Source organism: Hippopotamus amphibius, chromosome 1 (assembly GCF_030028045.1).
Source record: "Hippopotamus amphibius kiboko isolate mHipAmp2 chromosome 1, mHipAmp2.hap2, whole genome shotgun sequence".
Lineage (NCBI taxonomy): Eukaryota > Metazoa > Chordata > Mammalia > Artiodactyla > Hippopotamidae > Hippopotamus > Hippopotamus amphibius.
Window position 1 is genome coordinate 95,651,012 of NC_080186.1, and position 21,986 is coordinate 95,672,997.

General features: G+C 38.8%; 1 protein-coding gene across 4 annotated transcripts in view; it reads right to left on the reverse strand.

The window, feature by feature from the left end:
- SORT1 (sortilin 1) overlaps window positions 1-21,986 on the reverse strand; it is a 60,107-nt gene that overhangs the window by 26,893 nt on the left and 11,228 nt on the right. For all 4 annotated transcript variants that reach the window (XM_057725386.1, XM_057725376.1, XM_057725403.1 and 1 more), the window contains exons 2-4: window positions 11,173-11,232; window positions 9,699-9,772; window positions 86-188 (exon numbers count right to left, since the gene is read on the reverse strand). In XM_057725386.1, the coding sequence (XP_057581369.1) occupies window positions 86-188; window positions 9,699-9,772; window positions 11,173-11,232 (237 nt within the window). The remainder of the gene's footprint in view (window positions 1-85; window positions 189-9,698; window positions 9,773-11,172; window positions 11,233-21,986) is intronic.

Genomic DNA, 21,986 nt, shown 5'->3' on the forward strand with positions numbered 1-21,986 from the left:
CATCTGACAGCCGTGCATATGGTATCATGCACAGGTTTGTGTGTGTGTGTGTGTATATATATATATATATATGAATGAGTCTCACCTTTCCAGAGTTCTCAGGACCAATAGCCATGCCAAATTCAGTCCGAATGAAAGTGTTATTGATCAGATTTGTAATATCCTTAAAGTTCTTTCCATAGTCCTCACTGAGAGGAAGGAAAAAAAAGACAAATTTAGAATGCAGAGGTCATAGACACTGTTGGGTTCCCACCCAGCTTCCATCACTCTTGCTGACTTTACTGAGGCACTCACCCTCCTCAAAAGGTTACAGCTTCAGGGAAGTTGATTTTATCCCTACCCCCAGTGGTGGGACTGATTAGTGGAAGAAAGTTTCAACCTCTCATGGGTGATGGGAATGAGGGAGTGACCCAGGCTGAGCCAGTAAGACAAAAGGGGGGAACTGGGATCTACTTGGAAACACATTTAAGACAACCACCTAATAAAATGATCTGTCTTCCTTTAGATGAGTGGTTCTTAACCAGGGTATATTTGCCCCATACCCCTACCCCATGAAGCAAACATTTGGTAATGTCTGGAGACACTTTTCATTATCACAACTCAGTGTTGAGGTGCCACTGGCATCTTGTAGGTAGAGGCCAGGGATGCTGCTAAACATCCTACAATGCAAAGGACAGTCCCCCAAACAAAGAATTATCTGGCCCCAAATGTCAATGGCACCAAGGTTAAGAAACCCCCATGTTGTAGTATGTGAACGCAAAACAAAAAAATGCTATAGGATTCTGATACAACGAGAGCACAACTTGAAGACGAAGCCAACATAAGTGGATAGTACTGCTGAGGTAATTCTGGAATTCTAGAGAAGCAGAGCCTATGACCCTAGATTGAACTGATCCTGAAACCCATCCTTCCTCTGTATTTAGTTATGAGCCATGAATTCCCTTATTATTTAAGCTACTTTGAATTGAGATCTTGACATCCCTCACCAAAGTTACCATCCCGAGGCACAAGTCTCCTAATGCATGCAGCACACAGCTAGGGAAGACAAAAAACCTCAACTCTTGGGTTGTTGAAGCTTTTCTCAAAGGTTCAATCCAGCAATATCATTTATCTATCTATCTATCTATCTATCTATCTATCTATCTATCTATCTAAGTGTTGGCTGTGTCAGGTCTTAGTTGCAGCACACGGGCTCCAGAGTGCATGGGCTCTGGAGTTGCAGCACACAGGTTTAGCTGCCCTGCGGCATGTAGGATCTTTGTTCCCCAACCAGGGATCGAACCACATCCCCTGCATTGGAAAGTGGGTTCTTAACCACTGGACCCCCAGGGAAGTCCCACCAACAATATCTTTGAGAGGTATTAAATTCCATGTTTAGATTTCAAAATATAATAAAAGAAAAATGTCAGTAGCTGTCTTATTCTGACAGGTTTAATACTATGCACAGTTCCGTTATAACATGATACATAATGCTAAATCTTAATATTCATTGAATTTCAATGTGCATGAGTAATGACCATGGGGTACTGCAGCTTAGTTGCCCAGTGATAAACGTAGTGTACAGTGGTCTTCACTGATAGAATACATGACTTAAAAGATGGCACAATTTTGGTAGTAGCCTTAACAAAGAAAGAATCTCAAAACCACAGAACATGAGATGCAAAGGACTGAAGAGACCATCGTGTCCAACTCCCTCATTTCACACATGAAGAGGCTTAAGGGGAAGCAATTCATCAAAAGTCAACCAGTTAATTAAGGGCAAAATTGAAACTACAACCCAATTCAGTTAATTCTCAGCCCCAAACTTGAGACAACTTTTAATAATGTGTAAGGAATCCTGTGGTCTCTCTCTTTCTTGCCAGGGCTTATGGCCTGGCAGGAAAGATCAGCTTAGAGGAAGCTGGAGAGAGCAGGAGGGAAGAATCTCTGAGTGTCTGTACAGGTCCCCGACAGTATACTAAAGCAATCTACATGTGACTTTAAGTTGCCTTCCCATCTCTTAGAACATACACAGAGAAAAGTCCTAGATAAATAAGGTAGGGATTAGGTACCACTCAGTAGATTCCTATATGACCCTTTCTTGGCTTTGGAGTACGAGGAGAGTTCGTATCTTCCTGACAGCAGGCCAAGAGATATGCATAAACAAGTCCTAGCTCCACAGTGCACATATCAATAGCTCAGACAATGTCTTAAGGGGTTTGTAGTGGCTCAATTATCACCTGCTTACAAATCTCCCCTCCTTCATGATATCCCAGGGAACCTCCACAAACCTGTTGGCAAGTCTGCTTGCTTTTCAAGAACTTGGCACAACAAACACATCCCTGCCCTTCAGAAAAAGAAAGCAACATGAGCAAAACAAAAAGTCATCTGCTACAACTGATACTTCGGCCAGTTAAACAAATGGAGCACAATGAACTAGTATCAGTCTGCTGGGATTTAAGTAGGGTTTTGTGGAGGCCATGTTGCGCCCAGGGATATATTTTAATATAGTACTTTATAGTAGCTTTATTTTTTATCAGTATATATATCAGCAAACATCATATATCATGAAGAGGAAATCAATGAAACACCTTGAAAAATAAATCACTTTTCAAATTCCATATGATAATAACAGTTATAAACAACAGTCAAACATTAACAAAGCCCTGTGAAACCACCTGCTTTAGAAATAATAAGAACTTTTAATAACAAATCTATACGTCAATCCTAATATCTCCTAGTATCCTACTATCTCCTCTTTCTGGTTACTAAAAATAAATGATCACTTTTACTTATATCTGTGGTATAAATATGCATAAAATATGCACATTTATAACAAAAAAAATAGTGCTGGAATACAAATATTTTTTGAATAGAGTCTACTAGCCCCAAAGAACAAGAAAAATCTAGACATCATTTAAATAAATGGAAAAAAAGTAATCATCACATGGAGTTCTGGTAAGATATAGCATAAAAACTCCTAGTAAGATGAAGGACTCAGGAGGGCGTTTTTACAAAAGAATCACATGTTGACTGACCCTCAACCCAAATGTCAATAGCCAAGAATTACATCCTTGTTCTTGCATAGTTTTCATTTACAACATAGAGGAACTTGTGACACCTAGCATTTGACCTGCAGACATTTAATGAAAAGTAACAGTAAATGAATCCTACAATATCTCAGAGAATCTTACATTTTACTTTTCTCAACAAACAAGCACAAATATCCTTGTTTGGTTGGTTTTCAGGCCTAACCATTTCTCTGCTTCTTCAGTTCATTTTTGCCACGATTAAGTCACTACAAATTATTTATAAAAGCAACAAAGATGACAACAAACTCTAAAAAAAATTATAGTTTTATAGTTTTCACTAACCAGGAAAGCTTATACAGTTAATCCTCATTATTCACGGATTTCATATTTGCAAATTTGCCTACTAAGACTTGTAACCCCAAAATCAACACTCACGGCACTTTCCTAGTCATTTGCAGACATGCACAGGGCAGCGAAAAGTTTGAGTCACCCAGGGCACATGTTTCCAGCTGAGGTCCAACAAGGGGCCGCTCTGCCTTCTTGTTTCAGCTCTTATACTATTCATGGGTATCTTCCTCACAGTCTATTTAGTACCATGCATTTTGCATTTTTGTGCCTTTTTTTGGTGCTTTGCTGTTTATGTAGCCCCCAAGCATAGTGCTGAAGTGCTGTTTGTGTTTCTGGAGAAAACATATGAGTTAGATAAACTTCTTTCTGGCATGAGTTGGTTGTAAGCTCAATGTTAATGAATCAATACACATAAGGTACCTAATTCTGTATTTCCCCTAGGAGCAATAGTTCAGTATTCACTAATTTAGTATTCACGGAGACTGTAGAACATAACTATTGTGAATAATAAGAATTGACTGGATTGAGATTTCCAGTTAAAAGATCAATAAGGAGAATGTAGCTTATTAAAATGTGCCAAAAGAATCACAGACCTGAAATCACTGCCAGGTAAAATTGGCAGAATGTGAATTTACAACAAAGTGAACTCCTAATACTTCAGTCTCTTTTTTTTCACCCCAACTGTCTGATGCTACCTTATGTGTTTTTATTTAATATTTCATTGTGTTTTATCCTTATGAGAAAAGGATGCATGTTTTCTATAGAAATTTTGAAAATACAAGTGGGAAAATAAAGAGGGTAAAATATTGTAAATAAAATCATAATTTTTTTTATCAGAAGAAATATGAATGTTATCTGAGGTCCTTATTTTGCTTTGACTGACAAGACTACCCTAAGAATAGGTATTTTCATGGGAATATCTCTTCAGTGACGAAAACCACCTAGTTTCATGATTTTTATATGCCCTAAGTTTGTGAAAGTGGAGTTCAGTTAAATGCCATCATCATATATTTCAATAAACTTTTTCTTTAAGAAACAAAAAGCAAGAAAATATATTTTGTAAATGGAATTTATGCTAACCTTGTAACTAAAATATGCAGTCATTGTTGATAATCTACTGCAGTGAAAACTGAACCAAGCATATCATTAAAAAGGTTGTCATAATAAGATGTCTTGGAGAAGCTGGTTTACTGAACTTTGCTTTAATGTCTGTTGTATATCTTTAAGTTATCCTTTTTTCTTTAAACCTCAGGTAACATCCTGAAAAACTTACACTGACTATGGAATAAACTTTAATGTGAAATCTCTTGGAGATTCCCTTATTAATTTCCAAAATTTGAACAACTATCAACAGGAAATAGAAATCACAACTAAAACAGCCCCACACTTCTCTGGTAATTTGGTACAGAATTTTGCTGTACAGAATGCTTACACATGCTTTACCAAGTTAATCTTACAATGAAAGGTTAGATTCAAAGGGCCAAAAAACAAAAAGATGCAAACATCTTTTAGCTGCCAAAAATCAAATTATCATCTTAACTATAGCTGGTTATTTCCATTTTCTTTTGTTTTACTTATTTTATTTTTGGCTGCATTGGGTCTTCCATTGCTGCACGTGGGCTTTCTCCAGCTGTGGCAAGCGGGGGTTACTCTTTGTTGCAGTGCAAGGGCTTCTCATAGCAGTGGCTTCTCTTGTTGTGGATCACAGGCTCTAGTAGTTGCAGCATGCAGGCACAGTAGTGGTGATGCATGGGCTCAGTAGTTGTGGCGAATGGGCTTAGTTGCTTCCATGGCATGTGGGATCTTCCTGGAGCAGGGATTGAACTCATGTTCCCTGCATTGGCAGGTGGATTCTTAACTACTGCACCAACAAAGAAGTCCCTAGTTATTTCCTTTTTAACTTTATATTTGCAAATGAGAGGCAAATGTACTTTTAATCTATTATATGAATTAATATCCCTTAACAGAGAATCAAATTTACACCATTCAAACATGATTCCTTTTAATTGAAGATATTAATATATTATTCAATTCTATCCAATCATCAATGCTTAGGGACTTTATTTCCCAAATCTTTCAACAATCCTCTTTCACAAGCTAATGACTGAAGTATGCTCCCTCTAACTCAGAGACAACTTCCTTCTCCTTGTGTGCACCTCAATGCAGTACTGCCATGGCAGTGGCATGTGATTAGCTGCCTTCTATCTGAATCCCAAATGAACCTCTGACCACAAAAGATTTAGCAGAGAAAGATAATCCAATAAATAATACAATCATTAAAGCGGCGAAAAACAGAAGAGTCTGCAGAGTAGATTCAACAGGCTTTGATTTCTCAGTTGGGCAAGCTCAGCACATTCAGGACTCATTTTGATCGCACTGCTCCCTCCCTTTCCCATTTCTGAAGCAACATGTGCCTCTTGGCTGGTGTGTCCAACAACATGAGTCACTTCAGACTAGGCCAGGCCAGCCCAGCTGGAGAGGCAACAAGGCATATTTACAGTTTCCACCTAAACTCTGGAAGAGTTTTCACTTCACAGAAGGGAGGAAGTAATTAATATTCAAAATGACCTTGGTAAAACCAACCAACCAACCAACCAAACAAACCTGCTGTGCAAAATGAAGAAAAAGAACCTTAGTAACATAATACTATACCAGAAACAAGTAGGAATGATATTAATCATGAAGCCAAATGGTTTAAGAGAACAAAGAGCTGGAGAAATGTGAAAGGAACACCTCTTCAAATTCTGCTGGCTTCTGTGAAGAGGGATTTTCTCTAAACATTCCTGGGATTTTGCCTGACCTCCTTAGTTTTCCCAAAGAGATGGAATGAATTACCTGCATGGTTAAAGGAGAAGGTGCCTTCTATGAGGAAGTGGGCCCTAACCAAACTCCAAATCTGGGGGTGCCAGGATCTTGGACTTCCCAGCCTCCAGAATGGTGGTGTAGTGGTTAAGAATCTGCCTGCCAATGCAGGGGACATGGGTTCGAGCTCTGGTCTGGGAAGATCCCACATACCTCGGAGCAACTAAGCCTGTGAGCCACAACTACTGAGCCTGCGCTCTAGAGCCCGTAAGCCACAACTATTGAGCCCATGTGCCACAACTACTGAAGCCCACACACCTAGAGCCCATGCTCTGCAACAAGGGAAGCCACCACAATAAGAAGCCTGTGCACCACAATGAAGAGTAGCCCCCACTCACCACAACTAGACAAAGCTGGCACGCAGCAACGAAGACCATAAATGACAATCAATCAATCAATCAATTTATTTAAAAAATTGAAAAAAAAACCAAACAGGATTACTCTCTGGTAAGGAGTATGTTAGTGGTTTCTCACAAGACTAGACAAATAGAGGACGGAAAAGGGCTGAGTCAGGTGTAGGTATTTAACAGTAGGTATTTAAACAGTAAGACAGTGATACCGTTTTATTTTGTTTGGGGTTGTCTCAAAGTAAGCATAACACTGAAAAGCAAAAGGACAGGAGAAAAAGTCATGAAAACATATTTCACTCCCCATGGGTGTGACTCAGGTCTGTCAAGTTCAGTTCTAGCCACATGATTAAAGAGCACTGTAGAGACTAAAAAGTGAATTCAGAAGGCAAGCAAAAAAGTGGCTGAAGCAACAGATCTAGGAGATAATTCAACCAAGAGGAGGAGTTTAGTAAAGGCTTCAAAATATGCAGGGATCAATCAGAGAGGAGGTGTTCATTTGCTACCAAAAAATAACCTGGAAACAGGCATCTTCTATGACATATGTGTGTGACATTTATCACAGCAGCAGTTAGTGAAAAAATTAGCTACAACTTAAGTGTCCAAAAGAGTAATGCTTAAATTAATTCTTTCAATCTAACAAAAATGATGAGTTACTAGCAGAGGGAATATGACAAATATCATGGTATGAGCACTGACCAATCAGAATGGTTATAGTTCGCAATGCCAGGTGTTAGTAACATGTGCATGCTGGCGGGGGTGGGCTGGGGGATGTGCATGGGTAGAAGCCATGGAGGCATCTAGGGGCAGGCAATCACTTTTTATCAGCTGGTACGGAAAGCTTTCAATTCATTTTAAACACTGGTACCAAGGCGCCAGTACATGCTGGCTACACACCATATCCACCAAGTTTACTCCATGCCAGACACTGCAAAGCATAACTCGCAACAGCTCTAAGGTGGCAGTTATTATCATCTTTCTTTTATAGATGACAAAAAAGACTCAGGGAAGCTAAATGATTTGCCCAAGTTCATTCTACTCATAAATGACAATGCTGAGATCCAATCCCAGGCCTATATGCCAAAAAATTTGGCAACTTTACACTGTACCATGTTGCTTCCTAAGACTATACAGCCACATGGTATAACATTAACGGGGAAAAATCAAGATAATAAACAGTAAATAAGATTACTTGACTTTAGGGTGAATTTTTTCTTTCTTTTAACATTTCCAAATGTCTTATAATATGGTTGTATTGCTTCTTTAGTGAAAGATAAGTTGGTAAGAAAAACTGTATCATAAACAAAGATTCTACAACAGCAAAGTTCCTTTAAAAATGGAAAGTTACTAAAGTTACAAAAATTTTAGTGCATTTTTTTTTCCTTCCAAAACAGGATACTTTTCACCTCTCTGAAATGGTTCAACTACTGTTCTAACTTAATAAACAAAATTGCCTATAAATTATAGCCTTTTCTAGAACTAGGATTCTATAATATATTGTCAATCCTTATCAAACAAATAAAAATATTATTAGAGAAGGCAAGGCATTCACTCATTCGATGAATATATACTGCCTGCCTGCTATATGTCAGGCATTTGGCTAGTTGCTGGAGAACCCCAAGTTAGTCAAGAACCTGCCTTCATGGAGTGTACAACAATTCCAAGATAGAAATTCCTTCTTGGCCTATTTTTAAGCTAAAGTCACTGTATTGAAGGGCAGAGCGCACTGGCTCCAGGCTCAGGAGCAGCAGTCAAGGGTCACCTCCTGGGGAAGGGAGGCTGGGCTGATCTACCTCTGAGTTCCACTCCCACCTCGGCCAAGATCAACAATGAAGTAAAGAGCCCTGAGGAAAGTATGACAGCTCCTGGGAGACCCTTTGGCCCTGAGGGTAGATTTCTATGTCAGCTGCTGAAATGTCAAATTTATTGAGGTACCTAGTGGAAAAATGGGATAGACATAAATGACTGGGAAGACAATCAACAACTTTTGGGAGTTCGCTGGTTTTGAATCTTATGGGTGAGGTAAAAAACCCTACTCTTTAACCAAGCTGTACCTCTGAGAAGATAACTCTAAAGCTTTGTGAGTATCACAGCATATACTATGGTTCCAGAACATACATTACCACCATCACAACCAGGATCTTCAGTAGGTCTGACCTGAGAACCTCCCCCTGCTCTAAAAACAATCTGTTTGGGGCTCAAAATGTTAGGTAAAAAAATATTCACTTGGGGGAATTTCCTGGAGGTCAGGCGGTTAGGACCCCTCCCTCTCACTGCCAGGGCCTGGGTTCAATCCCTGGTTGGGGAACTAAGATCGCACAAGCCCTGCAGCACGGCCAAAAATAAAAAATTCACTTGGAAGGTACAGTAAGGATTGTCACTTCAGGGGTATAAAAACCATTTTGTGCTCATAATAAATAGAAAGATGGTTAACCTCTATGCTACCTCCCCACAAATAAATATCCATTTAAATCAACACACATACACCCCTAATGACACTTCCTTCATCTTCCTTTACTGTTTTGCCATTCAGTCAGGTCAACCTAATTTCCTTGGAACTAGATCCCTTTTCATACTTCTTCAGGTTGCTAAGTAGATAGATATTAAAAAGTGTGCTGAGTGTGACAGTCTGGTGAAAATTTAAGATGGCTAGAAGATCTTTTATTTTTTTATAAATTTATTTATTTATTTATCAGCTGCGTTGGGTCTTCATTGCTGCACATGGGGTTTCTCTAGTTGCAGAGAGCGGGGGGCTACTCTTCATTGTGATGCACAGGCTCCTCACTGCGGTGGCTTCTCTTGTTGTGGAGCACGGGCTCTATACACACAGGCTTCAGTAGTTACAGCACATAGGCTCAATAGTTGTGGCTCACTGGGCTCTAGAGCACAGGCTCAACAGCTGTGGCATATGGGCTTAGTTGCTCCACGGCATGTGGGATCTTCCTGGAGCAGGGATTGAACCCATGTCCCCTGCATTGGCAGGTGGATTCTTAACCACTGCGCCACCAGGAATTCCCTAGAAGATCTTTTAAATCAACTGTTAGAACCCATCATATCTAGAGAAGCAGAGAACTTACATTCACAATAAGTTACTCAGTCAAATGCCCCAGTCACATGCTAGGTATCTCACCTTCGATATAGCTTGGACTGTCCAAAAGTCATAATTACCAGTGGTACATGGAAGGTAGTCAAGACTAGAATGATCTGGAGAGACAAAAAGCGTGTGGTCAATAAGAAACAGTCGAATTACATGCATGCAACATCTGAACAACTGCCAACAGCCCTGCTTCGTAGTACCCTATGTTGTAATACTATATCTGAAAACCAAGAAGGACCAAGTGATTAGGGCTTACAAAGACTCACAATCTCAACCCATTTTGTTGAGATGGTCCCATCACCCACACCTGAAGCAGTGAGACAGTGCTAATCAACTCCACATCACAGTAAAGGAAGGATTTATCTATTTTGGATCCACATTATTGTAAAATATTCTCAGGCAAGAATAATCTCTCTGCTTACAGAGGCTAGAATAGGGCGGCTGCTCTAACAGAGGTCACTATGTCACATCTGTCCTTTTCTTCTTCTCCCTGCTGTTAGTTCTCCACGAAATCAATTTTTTTAAGAAGTATTTTTCTAGAGAAAAATACGCATGAAAATAAGATTGTCATAGATTTGAAGAGGCTAGGGAATCTCAAATAGCCACATAATAAGAAATCTTGGAGATATACAAATGGATAAATCATGGGAAATAAGGAACAACTCAAATTTTAGAAGAAAATGAGACATGCTTAAAGAAATTCTACCAGGAACTTAAAAATTAATTAATTTATAATTTGCTCTTCAGCGTCAAAATTATACTTCCTTCAGCTCGTGATACAGCCATCACGTGCCTCAGGGCTCCAACACACACATCATTGGAATACTACAGGGGCATGAGCTACGGCCCCTGCCCTTGTTCACACAGGATAAAAACAGAGACAGGTGATGCCAAGCCCTCATTCAAGACCTGAGGCCAATGAGTCCTCAGCATCCCTCCTACTGGGAGATGAGCTACATTCTAGGAGAGGTTAGGAAGAGCTTGTTAACTCTCCAATCCCCACAATCCTGGCAGGACCTCCTTTGTGGCAGGGGAAGGGACAATACATGGAGCTAACCGTGATAAGCCCATGTGCGCCACAGTACTTCAACACTAACTGTGGGAAAGGACACAGGAACAATACAGTTTGGAGGAAAAATGCCAAGGTGTGTAATGTGCAGTTTTCCGCTCCCACACAGACGTTTTCCCAAGCATTGTAAGCCTCCCTCTTCACATACAGCGCTCTCCTCCCTCTTTCTTCTTCTTGTTCATCTTGATGCCAAGCAGCCACCAAGGACTAAAAAGGTGTCCATCTTCCTATTATGGAAGAAGGTGGTCACAAGACGTTCCCAGTTCGAAAGCAAAACCAAACCGATCACAGCTTTCTGAAAGTCTGTCCAGCAAACATGCGTTTTCTACAATTGAGGTTGGAGACAATTTCAGACGGTAAAACATTCAGTGCTTAAACCCCCCAAATCTACACCATCTTCTTGCTAGGCTGAATCAACGAATTCAAAACGTTACTTACCCCAGTGCTATCTCCAACCCAGGACAAGGATACTGAGCCACTGAGATCATCAAATACATGCTATAAGGAGGAAAAAAAAAAACTCATTTAGAAATGACATCTCCTCTTCAATCTTTGACTTCTTTAAATAACACAGAACACTATCACTTTCAAATTAATTATGTTTATAATTATAAGAGGATTTGGGTTCCTGGAACAAAATTTGGAAGAGATAGGATTTAACTATTTAACCTGAATTACAAATAAGTTGGAAGTTTTAATTCTCTGTCATACAAAGTAAGCCAAGCAGATGAGAGTTTTCTTCACTGTATCAGATGGGGAGATGGGATAATCTATTTGCTTTCTCCAACAGAACTAAATATATAAAGATATAGAAACTATTCCTAGGATATTTTAAAACAAGAGATCACAGCCCACAATGACAGATATAATTGTAACCCAATCAGCATAATTTAAATTTTTCTAAACAGCCTTCACAGTACAGCTGAATAGCTACTAGCTGGATTCCTTTTGCTTCTAGGCTAACTCACCCAAAATCACAAGGGACAGAAGCATGAGTAAATGCTCTTGTTTCAGCTTTTTATTTAATAACAACAACAATAATAATATTATTAATAATATAAAAAACTTAGAGTTGTGATGAGAGTGAGGAGACAAAAAAGGGAAAGCTGGTATGTTATGTCCAAAATGTAGTTATCATATTGAAACGTAGTTATAATAATTATTGTAGATGCTTTTGAGTTTTGGTTTTCAAATACTTTCTTCTTTATTTATGAAATAATATATATCCACTGTAGAAAATGTAGACAATAATAGAGAGATACAATAAAGAAAATATAAATCATTCACAATTCTACCACACAGAGATATTCAAGGTTAACAGTGTATAATCTACTAGTCTCTATCACTGTTTCAACTGATTAAGAAATAATACCGAAAAGGCAACATTGGCACTTGGTAAAAATTTCTTCAAATATAGAAATATAGAAATGTATATAGTAGCATAGCCCTTACCACCCAGAGGAGTTAGTAGTTTAGTATATATTTCTACTAAATGCTGATAATTATGCTTTTCTTTTATGAAGACATATATTATTAAGATTTTAAAAATCTTAAATGTGCCCTGCCTTTCCAAATGAGTAGTTCCTTAGGAGCTGAGGATATAATTTTATAGTCACGGTATGCGTGCCTACCATGATACTCTGCACGCTCAATAAGCATTTGTTGAAAATGATTACACATCCTTCCCAAACCACAAAGTTGATCTCAAAATAGAACATGTCTATAAGCAGCTGGTGGGATTCCCGCTGCTTGATCACTCAAACCACCAACCCAAACAGAGAAGTCTGAAGAAAAAGAACTCAAAACACTGTTTTGCTTTATCTTCTAATATTCTTTTGTGGTCCTCCTAAATGGGCTGCTGAATTCACCTATGCTATTTCTCTCTGTACTGAAAGTATCTTTGAGGTCGACAGAATCTCTTGTACAATCTCTGTAAATAGCACAATCAGTGCCACACAGACAGCTTGCTCAGTAATGGTTAACTCTCAAACGCTCAGAGCTTCTCACAGCCGCTGCAGGACAGAAAGGCTATTCATACATGTAAGCTGGCCAAGTATCTGAGAAAAAGTAGGTCTGCTAGAGGCATCTGGAACCAGAAGCTTAAAAACTGACACAACAGTGTGTCTTGTAAGATGCCACATAGAGCAAGACAGCATGTTCTCTTGAGTGAGGATAGTGTCTGAAATTACATCAATGAGCTCCTTGAGGAGAAGCAGGAATATCCAGAGCTTCCACAAACACCAGATAGATCACGTGGGCTAACAGTTATCTAAACAGAGGCTATCTTTCCAAGAAAGGTTCTGGGCACAACAGCTGACTAGGATAAAAGAAAAATTCCATCACTGGAGCTCTGGCTAGCTTGATCAAGCTTTCACTTTTCAGGCAATGTTCTATACTCCTGACCCAATCAGCAGACACTGGCATTACTCACGTCTTCCTATTGCTCAGTCACAGAAAGAGGAGGATTATTAGATGACACTAGCAACCCTCAACTTAACCCAAACAAATCAAAGGAAAATTGACCTCATCCATCATCCAGAGTTCCTCTGGAAAAATGCAGGTGAAATTCATTAACTACAATTGTGGTCTTCTGCTACCCTTAACCTTCCCTTCCCTTCCCAACAACCAATAAAATTTTACTTTTGAAAATACACAAACTTGGGACTTCCCTGGTGGCGCAGTGGTTAAGAATCTGCCTGCCAATGCAGGGGAGATGGATTCGAGCCCTGGTCCAGGAGGATCCCACATACCGTGGAGCAACTAAGCCGTGTGCCACAACTACGGAGCCTGCATGCCACAACTATTGAAGCCCAAGCACCTAGAGCCCGTGCTCTGCAACAAGAGAAGCCACTACAATGAGAAGCCTGCGCACCGCAATGAAGAGTAGCCCCCACTTGCTGCGACTAGAGAAAGCCTGTGTGCAGCAACGAAGACCCAAGGCAGCCAAAAATAATAATAATAAATAAAAAATAAAGTTCTAAAAAAAAAAGAAAAAGAAAATGCACAAACTCACTGAAAAAACTCATCCACCTAGAGAAAAATGCAATTGATTTTTTATATTTCAGTTTTTACCACTCTTACACTGGGGAAAGTAAAAGAGAAAAATGAAATCAGATCTAACAACAGACCAAAGCTCAGGTAGAAAGAAAAGGTCATATAGAAAGGAGTCAAATCCAGGAGAATCAGGGAATCAAGACCACAGATACAATCCTACCCCTTCAACGGGAGAATTACACGTGTCCAGCAAAAGGGTGGACAACCTAGTCACAGTTAGGAGACAGAATTTACAAATGTCAGCAAAAGGCCATTAATTCTAATACTTGATTATTTACCGTGTTTAACACAATGTACATGTCACCGTACACTATAGTAGCATCTTAGATATTTCAAAACATGTATTACTTTTAATTATAGCAACAAGAATCTTGTCTGCCTCCCTCACTAGATCTGAAGCCCATCTGGTGCAGGGACCAAGCCTGTTCATTTTAGCTGCTAATATATAGCACAGCACATGGAAGACAATAAATATTAAATTCATTTCCTAGAAGAGCTACTTGCAAAGCTCTGAAAAGGAGGACAATGAAGTGAAAAGACAAGGCCAGATCCACTTAATTTCCCCAAGACAGAAATGAGTATGTCCTGCACCATTGGTGGGAATGTACATTGGTACAGCCACTATGGAAAATAGTATGGAGGTTCCTTAAAAGACTAAAAATAGAACTACCATATGATCCAGCAATCACACTCCTGGGCATATACCCTGAGAAAACCATAATCCAAAAAACATACCTGTATCACAGTGTTCACTGCAACACTATTTACAATAGCCAGGACATGGAAGCAACCTAAATGCCCATCAACAGATGAATGGATAAGGAAGATGTGGCACATATATACAGTGGAATATTACTCAGCCATAAAAAGGAATGAAATTGAGTTATTTATAGTGAGGTGGACGGACCTAGAGTCTGTCATACGGAGCAAAGTAAGCCAGAAAAAGAAAAACAAATACTGTATGCTATCGCATATATATGGAATCTAAAAAAAACCGTACTGATGAACCCAGTGGCAGGGCAAGAATAAAGATGCAGATGTAGAGAACGGACTTGAGGACACGGGGTAGGGGGTGAAGGGAAAGCTGGGATGAAGTGAGAGGGTAGCATTGACATATATACACTACCAAATATAAAGTAGATGGCTAGTGGGAGGCTGCTGCATAGTTCAGGGAGATCAACTCGATGACTGGTGATGACTTAGAGGGGTGGGATAGGGAGGGTGGGATAGGGAGTCACGGGAGGGAGAGGACATAGGGATATATGTATAAATACAGCTGATTCACTCTGTTGTACAGCAGAACTGGCACAGCAGTGTAAAGCGATTATACTCCAATAAAGAGCTAAAAAAAAAAAAGAGAGAGAGAAAGAAATGAGTATGAAATGTAAAAGTTCTATTCTGAGAGGATTTCTGCTTCTGGCCAAGATGGAATAATGTGGATCAGATTTACCTTCCCACCTGAAACAACTAAAAAAAAAAAGCAATATATAAAACAATAGTTTTCAAGACATTGGACTTCCGGTAATGAATGACAATGATGCCTGAGAGAGAAGAAGCAAATGAGGGCCTACATCTGCCCTAGCTTACCATCCGGAGATAATTTTCAGGCCACAGTACAAAGAAGGGGAGCCCAGGCAGAGCCCAGAGGTCTTCCTCACTTGAAGAGATGAACTGATAGTCTGGGGAGGCCTAAGAGGCTAGAGTTCATAGTGTAGTATATGAGAGGAGAGAGCTGTACAGAAAGAGAACAGTGGAGATCTACACATGGGGGCTCCCTAACCACCCTGTCAAATCTTCATCTGAGTACTAATCATCACATGAATTTGAGGAAACTACCTGAGGCCAGGGAAAAATACACCTGAAAAAAATGGAAGGAAACAATATCTGGGCCTCACACAGGACCAGAAACCATTCCTGTTCCCAACAACCATAGTAGAAAGCCACATATTTCACAAGGAATTGGACAGACTACTCAGAAAATTTTTACCTTGGTAATGAAGAAAAATTAATCCCAGACTAAATGCTATTCTAGCCTTGCCTAAAAAGCTTAAAACAAGACCAAAAAGGATCAAACTATTGTCAAGGAACCTAACTACGTCCCAGAACAAAGTTCAAGAATATTTATAGGAATATTAAAATACCTAGCACTCAAGAAGAAAAAATTCACCATGTCCAACAGTCAATAAAAAAATAACCAGGCATGCAAAGAAGCAAGAAAACAGGACCCATAATGAGAAGAAACATCAATCAAACCGACCCAGAGATAACACAGATAATAAGTCTAAGGACATTAAAACAGTTATAATTATACTCCATATGTTCATTCAAGAAGTTAGAGGCTAGACTGAGCAAGATGAACATTAAATAAAGAAATAGAAGATATAAAGAAAAGACTCAAATTGGACTTCTAGAGATGAGAATTACAACATCTGAGATGAAAATTACATTAGATAGGATTAACAGGAAATTAGACATTGCAGAAGAGAAGATTAACAAACAGGAAGACATAGCCAGTGGAAACTATCCAAAGAGAAACATAGGAAAAAAAGGCAAAAAAAAAAAAAATTAACAGAGCATCATTGAGCTACAGAACTTCAAGCAACTATGCATACACACATGCACACACACACACAACGGGAGTCTCTGGTAGACGTGGAGGGTGGGAATGGAAAAAAATTGAAGAAATAATAGTCAAAGTTTTCCCAAATTTAATGAAAAATATCAACCCAGAGATCCAAGAAGTTCACAAATCCCAAGCTCAAGAAACACAATGAAAACTACACCAAGGGCACATCATATTCAAATTGTTTAAAATCAGTGATAGATAAAAACCTTAAAAGCATCTAGAAGAAAAAATGATTATTACATACAGGGGAACAAAGAATCATAGTAAACTTCTCTTCAGAAATAATGCAAGCCAGGGCCTCAACATCTTTAAAGAATTGGGAAAAAAACTGTAAAGACAAAATTCTATACCCAGTGAAAATACCTTTTAAAAATGCAGGTTTTAAAGAAGAGAGGTTCTGTTCTGAACTTGTCCATCGCTCCTCAGCATTACATGGTGGGTGTTTCTTTTTTTTTATTTTATTGAAACGTAGTTGATTTACAATGTTGTTTAATTTCTGCTATACAGCAAAGCGACTCAGTGATACATATATATATATTCTTTTCCATATTCTTTTCCATTATGGTTTATCACAGGGTATTGAATATAGCTTGCTGTGCTATATACAGTAGAACCTTGTTGTTTATCCATTCTATATACAATAGTTTGCATCTGCTAATCCCAAACTCCCAATCCTTCCCTCCCCCATCCCTCACTCCCCCCTTGGCAACCACAAGTCTGTTCTCTATATCTGTGAGTCTGTTTTTATTTTGTAGATATGTTCATTTGTGTCCTATTTTAGATTCCACACATAAGTGATATCATATGGTATTTGTCTTTCTCTTTCTGACTTACTTCACTTAGTATGATAATCTCTAGGTCCATCCGTGTCATTGCAAATGGCATTATAGTATTTCATTCTTTTTTATGCCTGAGTAATATCCCATTGTGTATATACATCTTCTTTATCCATTCATCTGTCGATGGACATTTAGGTTGTTTCCATGTCTTGGCTATTATAAATGGTACTGCTATGAACATAGGAGTGCATGTATCTTTTAGAATTAGAGTTTTGTCTGGGTATGTGCCCAGGAGTGGGATTGCGGGATCATATGGCAACTTTATTTTTAGTTTCCTGAGGAACCTCCATACTGTTTTCGTAGTGGCTGTACCAATTTACATTGCCATATTGTGGGTTTTTCTTTTTGATAGCCACAAGAAAGGAACTACATCAGTGCAAAAGATCTGAAAGACAGTTGAAATCCCATTTTGCCATATAAAACCAACCATTCTAGTTCCTAATTATCAGAGCTTGAATGACCTCTTCTTAGGTATTATTCTCACAGCGCTTACAGATGTTGCTTGTACTATAACTATTTACATATTTGACTACCTCTCAAATTATGTTAGGAATTCTTAGACTGCAGACAGTATGATCTGGTATTACCTGTGAGGCTTGGTACAAGGTCTTAGAGATAGTAAGTGCTCCACGAACATCTCTGTAAAAGTTTATTTACAAACTTCTGTTACCAAAATTGACCTGTGTGTAATCTCCACTCTGCCACGATTACCACCATTTCAGTAAATACTGGCTGAATAGGGTTTCTTCCTATGCCCTTACTGCTAGCCAAAACACTGTTAAACACTAGTACGTGTTCTTGAGTGTTCACACCTACACGAGTGACCTTACTCCCCTCCTTCCACTGTAGTTACCATCAACTCTGTATAGTCAAAAATTGGCAAATCCCCTAAACACATCAAAGTGTTTAGAGGCAATGGCCAGGAGTAGAATATACAGAAGAAAAATTCAAATATTTGCGTATGAAGAAATAAACGTCTGTCCACTGAGATTTAAGCAGGGCTTGTGGAGGTGGGAGCTGATATAAGCAATAGCAAGATATGGTAGAAGGGAGTTGTGTGGACAGAGCAAACACAAAGATTTGGCAAGTATTTTGAAAAATTTCAAAGGGTAACACAAATAAAATATATTAATATCACCAACTAGTAAATTGCTGACTATAGATGCTATAAATTGCTGACTATAGATGACAGTAGATGCTATTAAGTACATGTCAAATAAGAACTGAAGATCAGGATAAATACAGTTATGGTGGGAATAGAAAGAAAATAAAAATAGAGAAAAGGAAATGTGTGTGAAAAGAAAAAGTACTTCTTGAAATACCCAAAGAAAGCTGAGACGAGGCCACAGAATCACTTACTCAAACAAGGAAGAGGTCCAACGGTATACACAGCTGAACATAATCAACTAATAAGTTATGGTTCAATTGCTCTAATCAAGGCAAAGTGAGATGAATAAAAGAAATAAGAGCAGAGGACAAAGCTCTGTGGATAGAAAGAACTGAAAGGCAGAATCAGCCATTTAGGAAGAGAAAAACCCCAAACCTCTAATACAATATTTCCAATGAATATCCTACAATATTAAAATACTAAACATATAAAAACATTTAGAATTTGAGGAGTCCAGCCAACAGAAGGTAAAGTGTCTACCTCAAGCACTGTTACAAAAAAGATGTTATGTATTAGCTGTGTACATGACAACTGAAATGGAGAAGGTGGCAGAGAGCTGACGCCTGTTTTATTTCTGGTAAACAATAGTTGTGTTGCTCCAATGTAGTATGCCTAAGAGGTAGATTATTTAGCACAAAGAGAACATGATCTGGCCATTACATATTGCTAAGCAGTCAGCCAAATGCAGGATCTAGAAGCAGGTCGAAATTAAGGGAAACCATGTAAACATGCTGTTTGTGTGATTAGCAATCCAAAACCAGCATCTAGAGGAGCCACAGAGTAAATACAGTAATTCAGATTTCATAATCATGCCCTGTCGCAGAAAGCTCAGAAACCAAGAACTTTAAGACTAACTACGTAAAATGCCAGCTTGATTCTACCAGGAGCAAATGAGTATGAAACTTGCCACCTCTAGTGAGAGGTTTATTAATCCCCTAGTAGAGTTACTGGCACAGGAACAGATAAAACAGATCAATGGAATAAAGTCCAAGACTAGACAAAGTTTCTTTTAGTGCAGGATAAAGCAAGCATTTCAAATCAGTGGTAAAAGAGTGCTGGAAAAATCAGCTATTTGGAAAAAATATAAAGCTGGATTCCTAACTCCCTTCTTACCCCCCAACTCTAAATTAAATTCCACACACTGCAAAAATTTAAACACAAAGTTAAACCATAAAAATCCTAGAAGTATGAGTGAATATTTCTATAACCTCAGAATAAGAAGACCACTACAAAAAGTGATACAAAATCCAGAACCCTTAATATAGTAATTAACTATATAAAAAAATTTAATGGCAAAATACAGAACATAAAGTTGAAAAAAAGCTGGAAAAAATTATTTGCAACACAACAATGGGTTAATACAGAGTTTTCAAATCAATAAGAAAAAGACAAAGACCTCAAAAGAAAACAGGCGAAGGACACAAACAAGCAATTCACAAAAGGATACAGAAATGACCAATAATGTTTGAAAAGCTATTCAATCTCACTAGTAATCAAAAGAAAATCAAAGAAAAATAATGTGATAACATTTTCCACCTTTTGGATAAGCCTGACAAAATGTACCCAGTGAGGGATGGAGACCAGAGCATCTGCAGTGCACTGTGCGTGGGAGTATACAGACTGCTGTAACTCTTCTGGAGAGCTATCTGGTGATGTGAATCAGAACTGAAAATGTACACACCACATGACCCCAGCAACCCCACTTGGGAATGTATCATCAGGGGATCATTACAGGTCTTTACAAAAGATGTTATGTACCTGGATGTTTACTGCATCCTGCAGGCCAAATACTGTGTTAAAGATCTTACACACATTCTCATTTAATCCATGTAATAACCCCGTATTACTATATCTGTATATTCTAGACGAGAACTGAAGCTTTGTTAAATTATGTTATACAAGAAAATAACATACCAGGTGCTACTGAAAATGTTTCAGGTATTTACTGCCATTGAAAGATATTCATAACATGTTGAGTAGAAAGCAGGTTTACAGAATAGCATGTAAAATCATGTGTGTGTGTGTGCGTTTATGGTTAAAAACATATTCTTCCAAATAGTAACAGCAACCATCTCTAAGTGGTAGAATTTACAGTGATGTTTCTTCTTCATAGCTTTTCTGGAGTGAGTGAATTACTTCGCACCCCATCATTTGTTAAACAGTGATTTCTAGTGTCCCAGGTGGCACTGATAGCCATACACTGACCCCCAATAGGGGAGCTCTGGGCAGCAGGGAGTCACTGACTGGCATTTATAAGCAAACTGGTTTTCAGTTTGAAAAGTAAGAAGTTTTCAGTAGAAAAGTAGGTGACAGCTTGTACTACCTTCTTTGAAAGTTTTCAGTAGAAAAGTAGGTGACAGCGTGTACTACCTTCTCTGAAATACATCCACCTTGACAGCGGATAATGAAAGACTCATCCACACATTGAATGCCCACCATTTTAAAGTCTGAGGTCCAAACATTTTCGAGACCATGAATTAACACAAATGTCTATTTCTGTGGTCATTTGGCTAATCCCTAGTTCCATCTGGAAAAAGAGAAAGGCCATAAAACACAACATTCTTCACAGAAATAACTTTGTCTTCACATCTAATTAAATTAGAAGCCTAATTAAATTACTGTTGCTATAGCTGGGAGAACTTAAAATTGGTCCCGAGAGTCACTGTAGCTTGGACAAAAAACATGGTAATGAGAAACCTCTACCTAGCTTTAGTTACACACCTGATCAAAAGTAAAATACTGAAAGAACTAACACCAGCACAACTGAGCCTGGGTCAGTTTCACATGGCGGGCCCCAGTTTAAAAGCCACTTGCAGATGAAATGACCTGACCGTCTGGCCATCAGGAACAACCTCTCTGGCAAGTAAACAGGGAATGAATTCAATTATGTCATCCTTCACACACATTCCTTCTTTCAACAAATACATCTGCTTGCCTACCATGTGCCAGACCCATGTTGGGGCACTGGGGACACAACAGTGATAACACAGGCTCTGCGCTCATGGAGCTAATACTCTATGAATGCACTTTTTATAGAAGTCTAAAAATGAAGACTAAACATGCTGGATATTCAACCTACAGAAGACAACTTGTCATTGTGAAAATAAAACTGTACAAGGGTGTTAAAGCCTGGTGTAGTAACTAACTGGTTGGGAAAGTAGGCACAAATCATTTTCTCTCTTGGGGATCTACTTCCTCTGGAGTAAAACTGAATTATGCTCTTTCACTCCCTAGAATAACAAGAATCAAAGGAAATAACAAGGCACTGGTGATCTCATAAAGGCTCGGAATTTAAGATTTAGGCTTCCAAACCCCAACCAGGGAACACAGGAATAGACAGGACATAGTGATGTGTAAGAGAGGTCTGGGACAAAACCTGGGCAAAGCTGTTGCGGGCAGGATGAAAATCTTAACAGAATACCGTTCTGTTAAATAAGGCACTGCTAGGATCATAAAACATGAGCCAGAAATAAGATCATAAATGTCCCAGTTCTCCCAGAGACTATCCTTAGAAACAAAAAGGCTAAACATAAAGCAGTATACAAGTCTGCAAACCTATTCAATT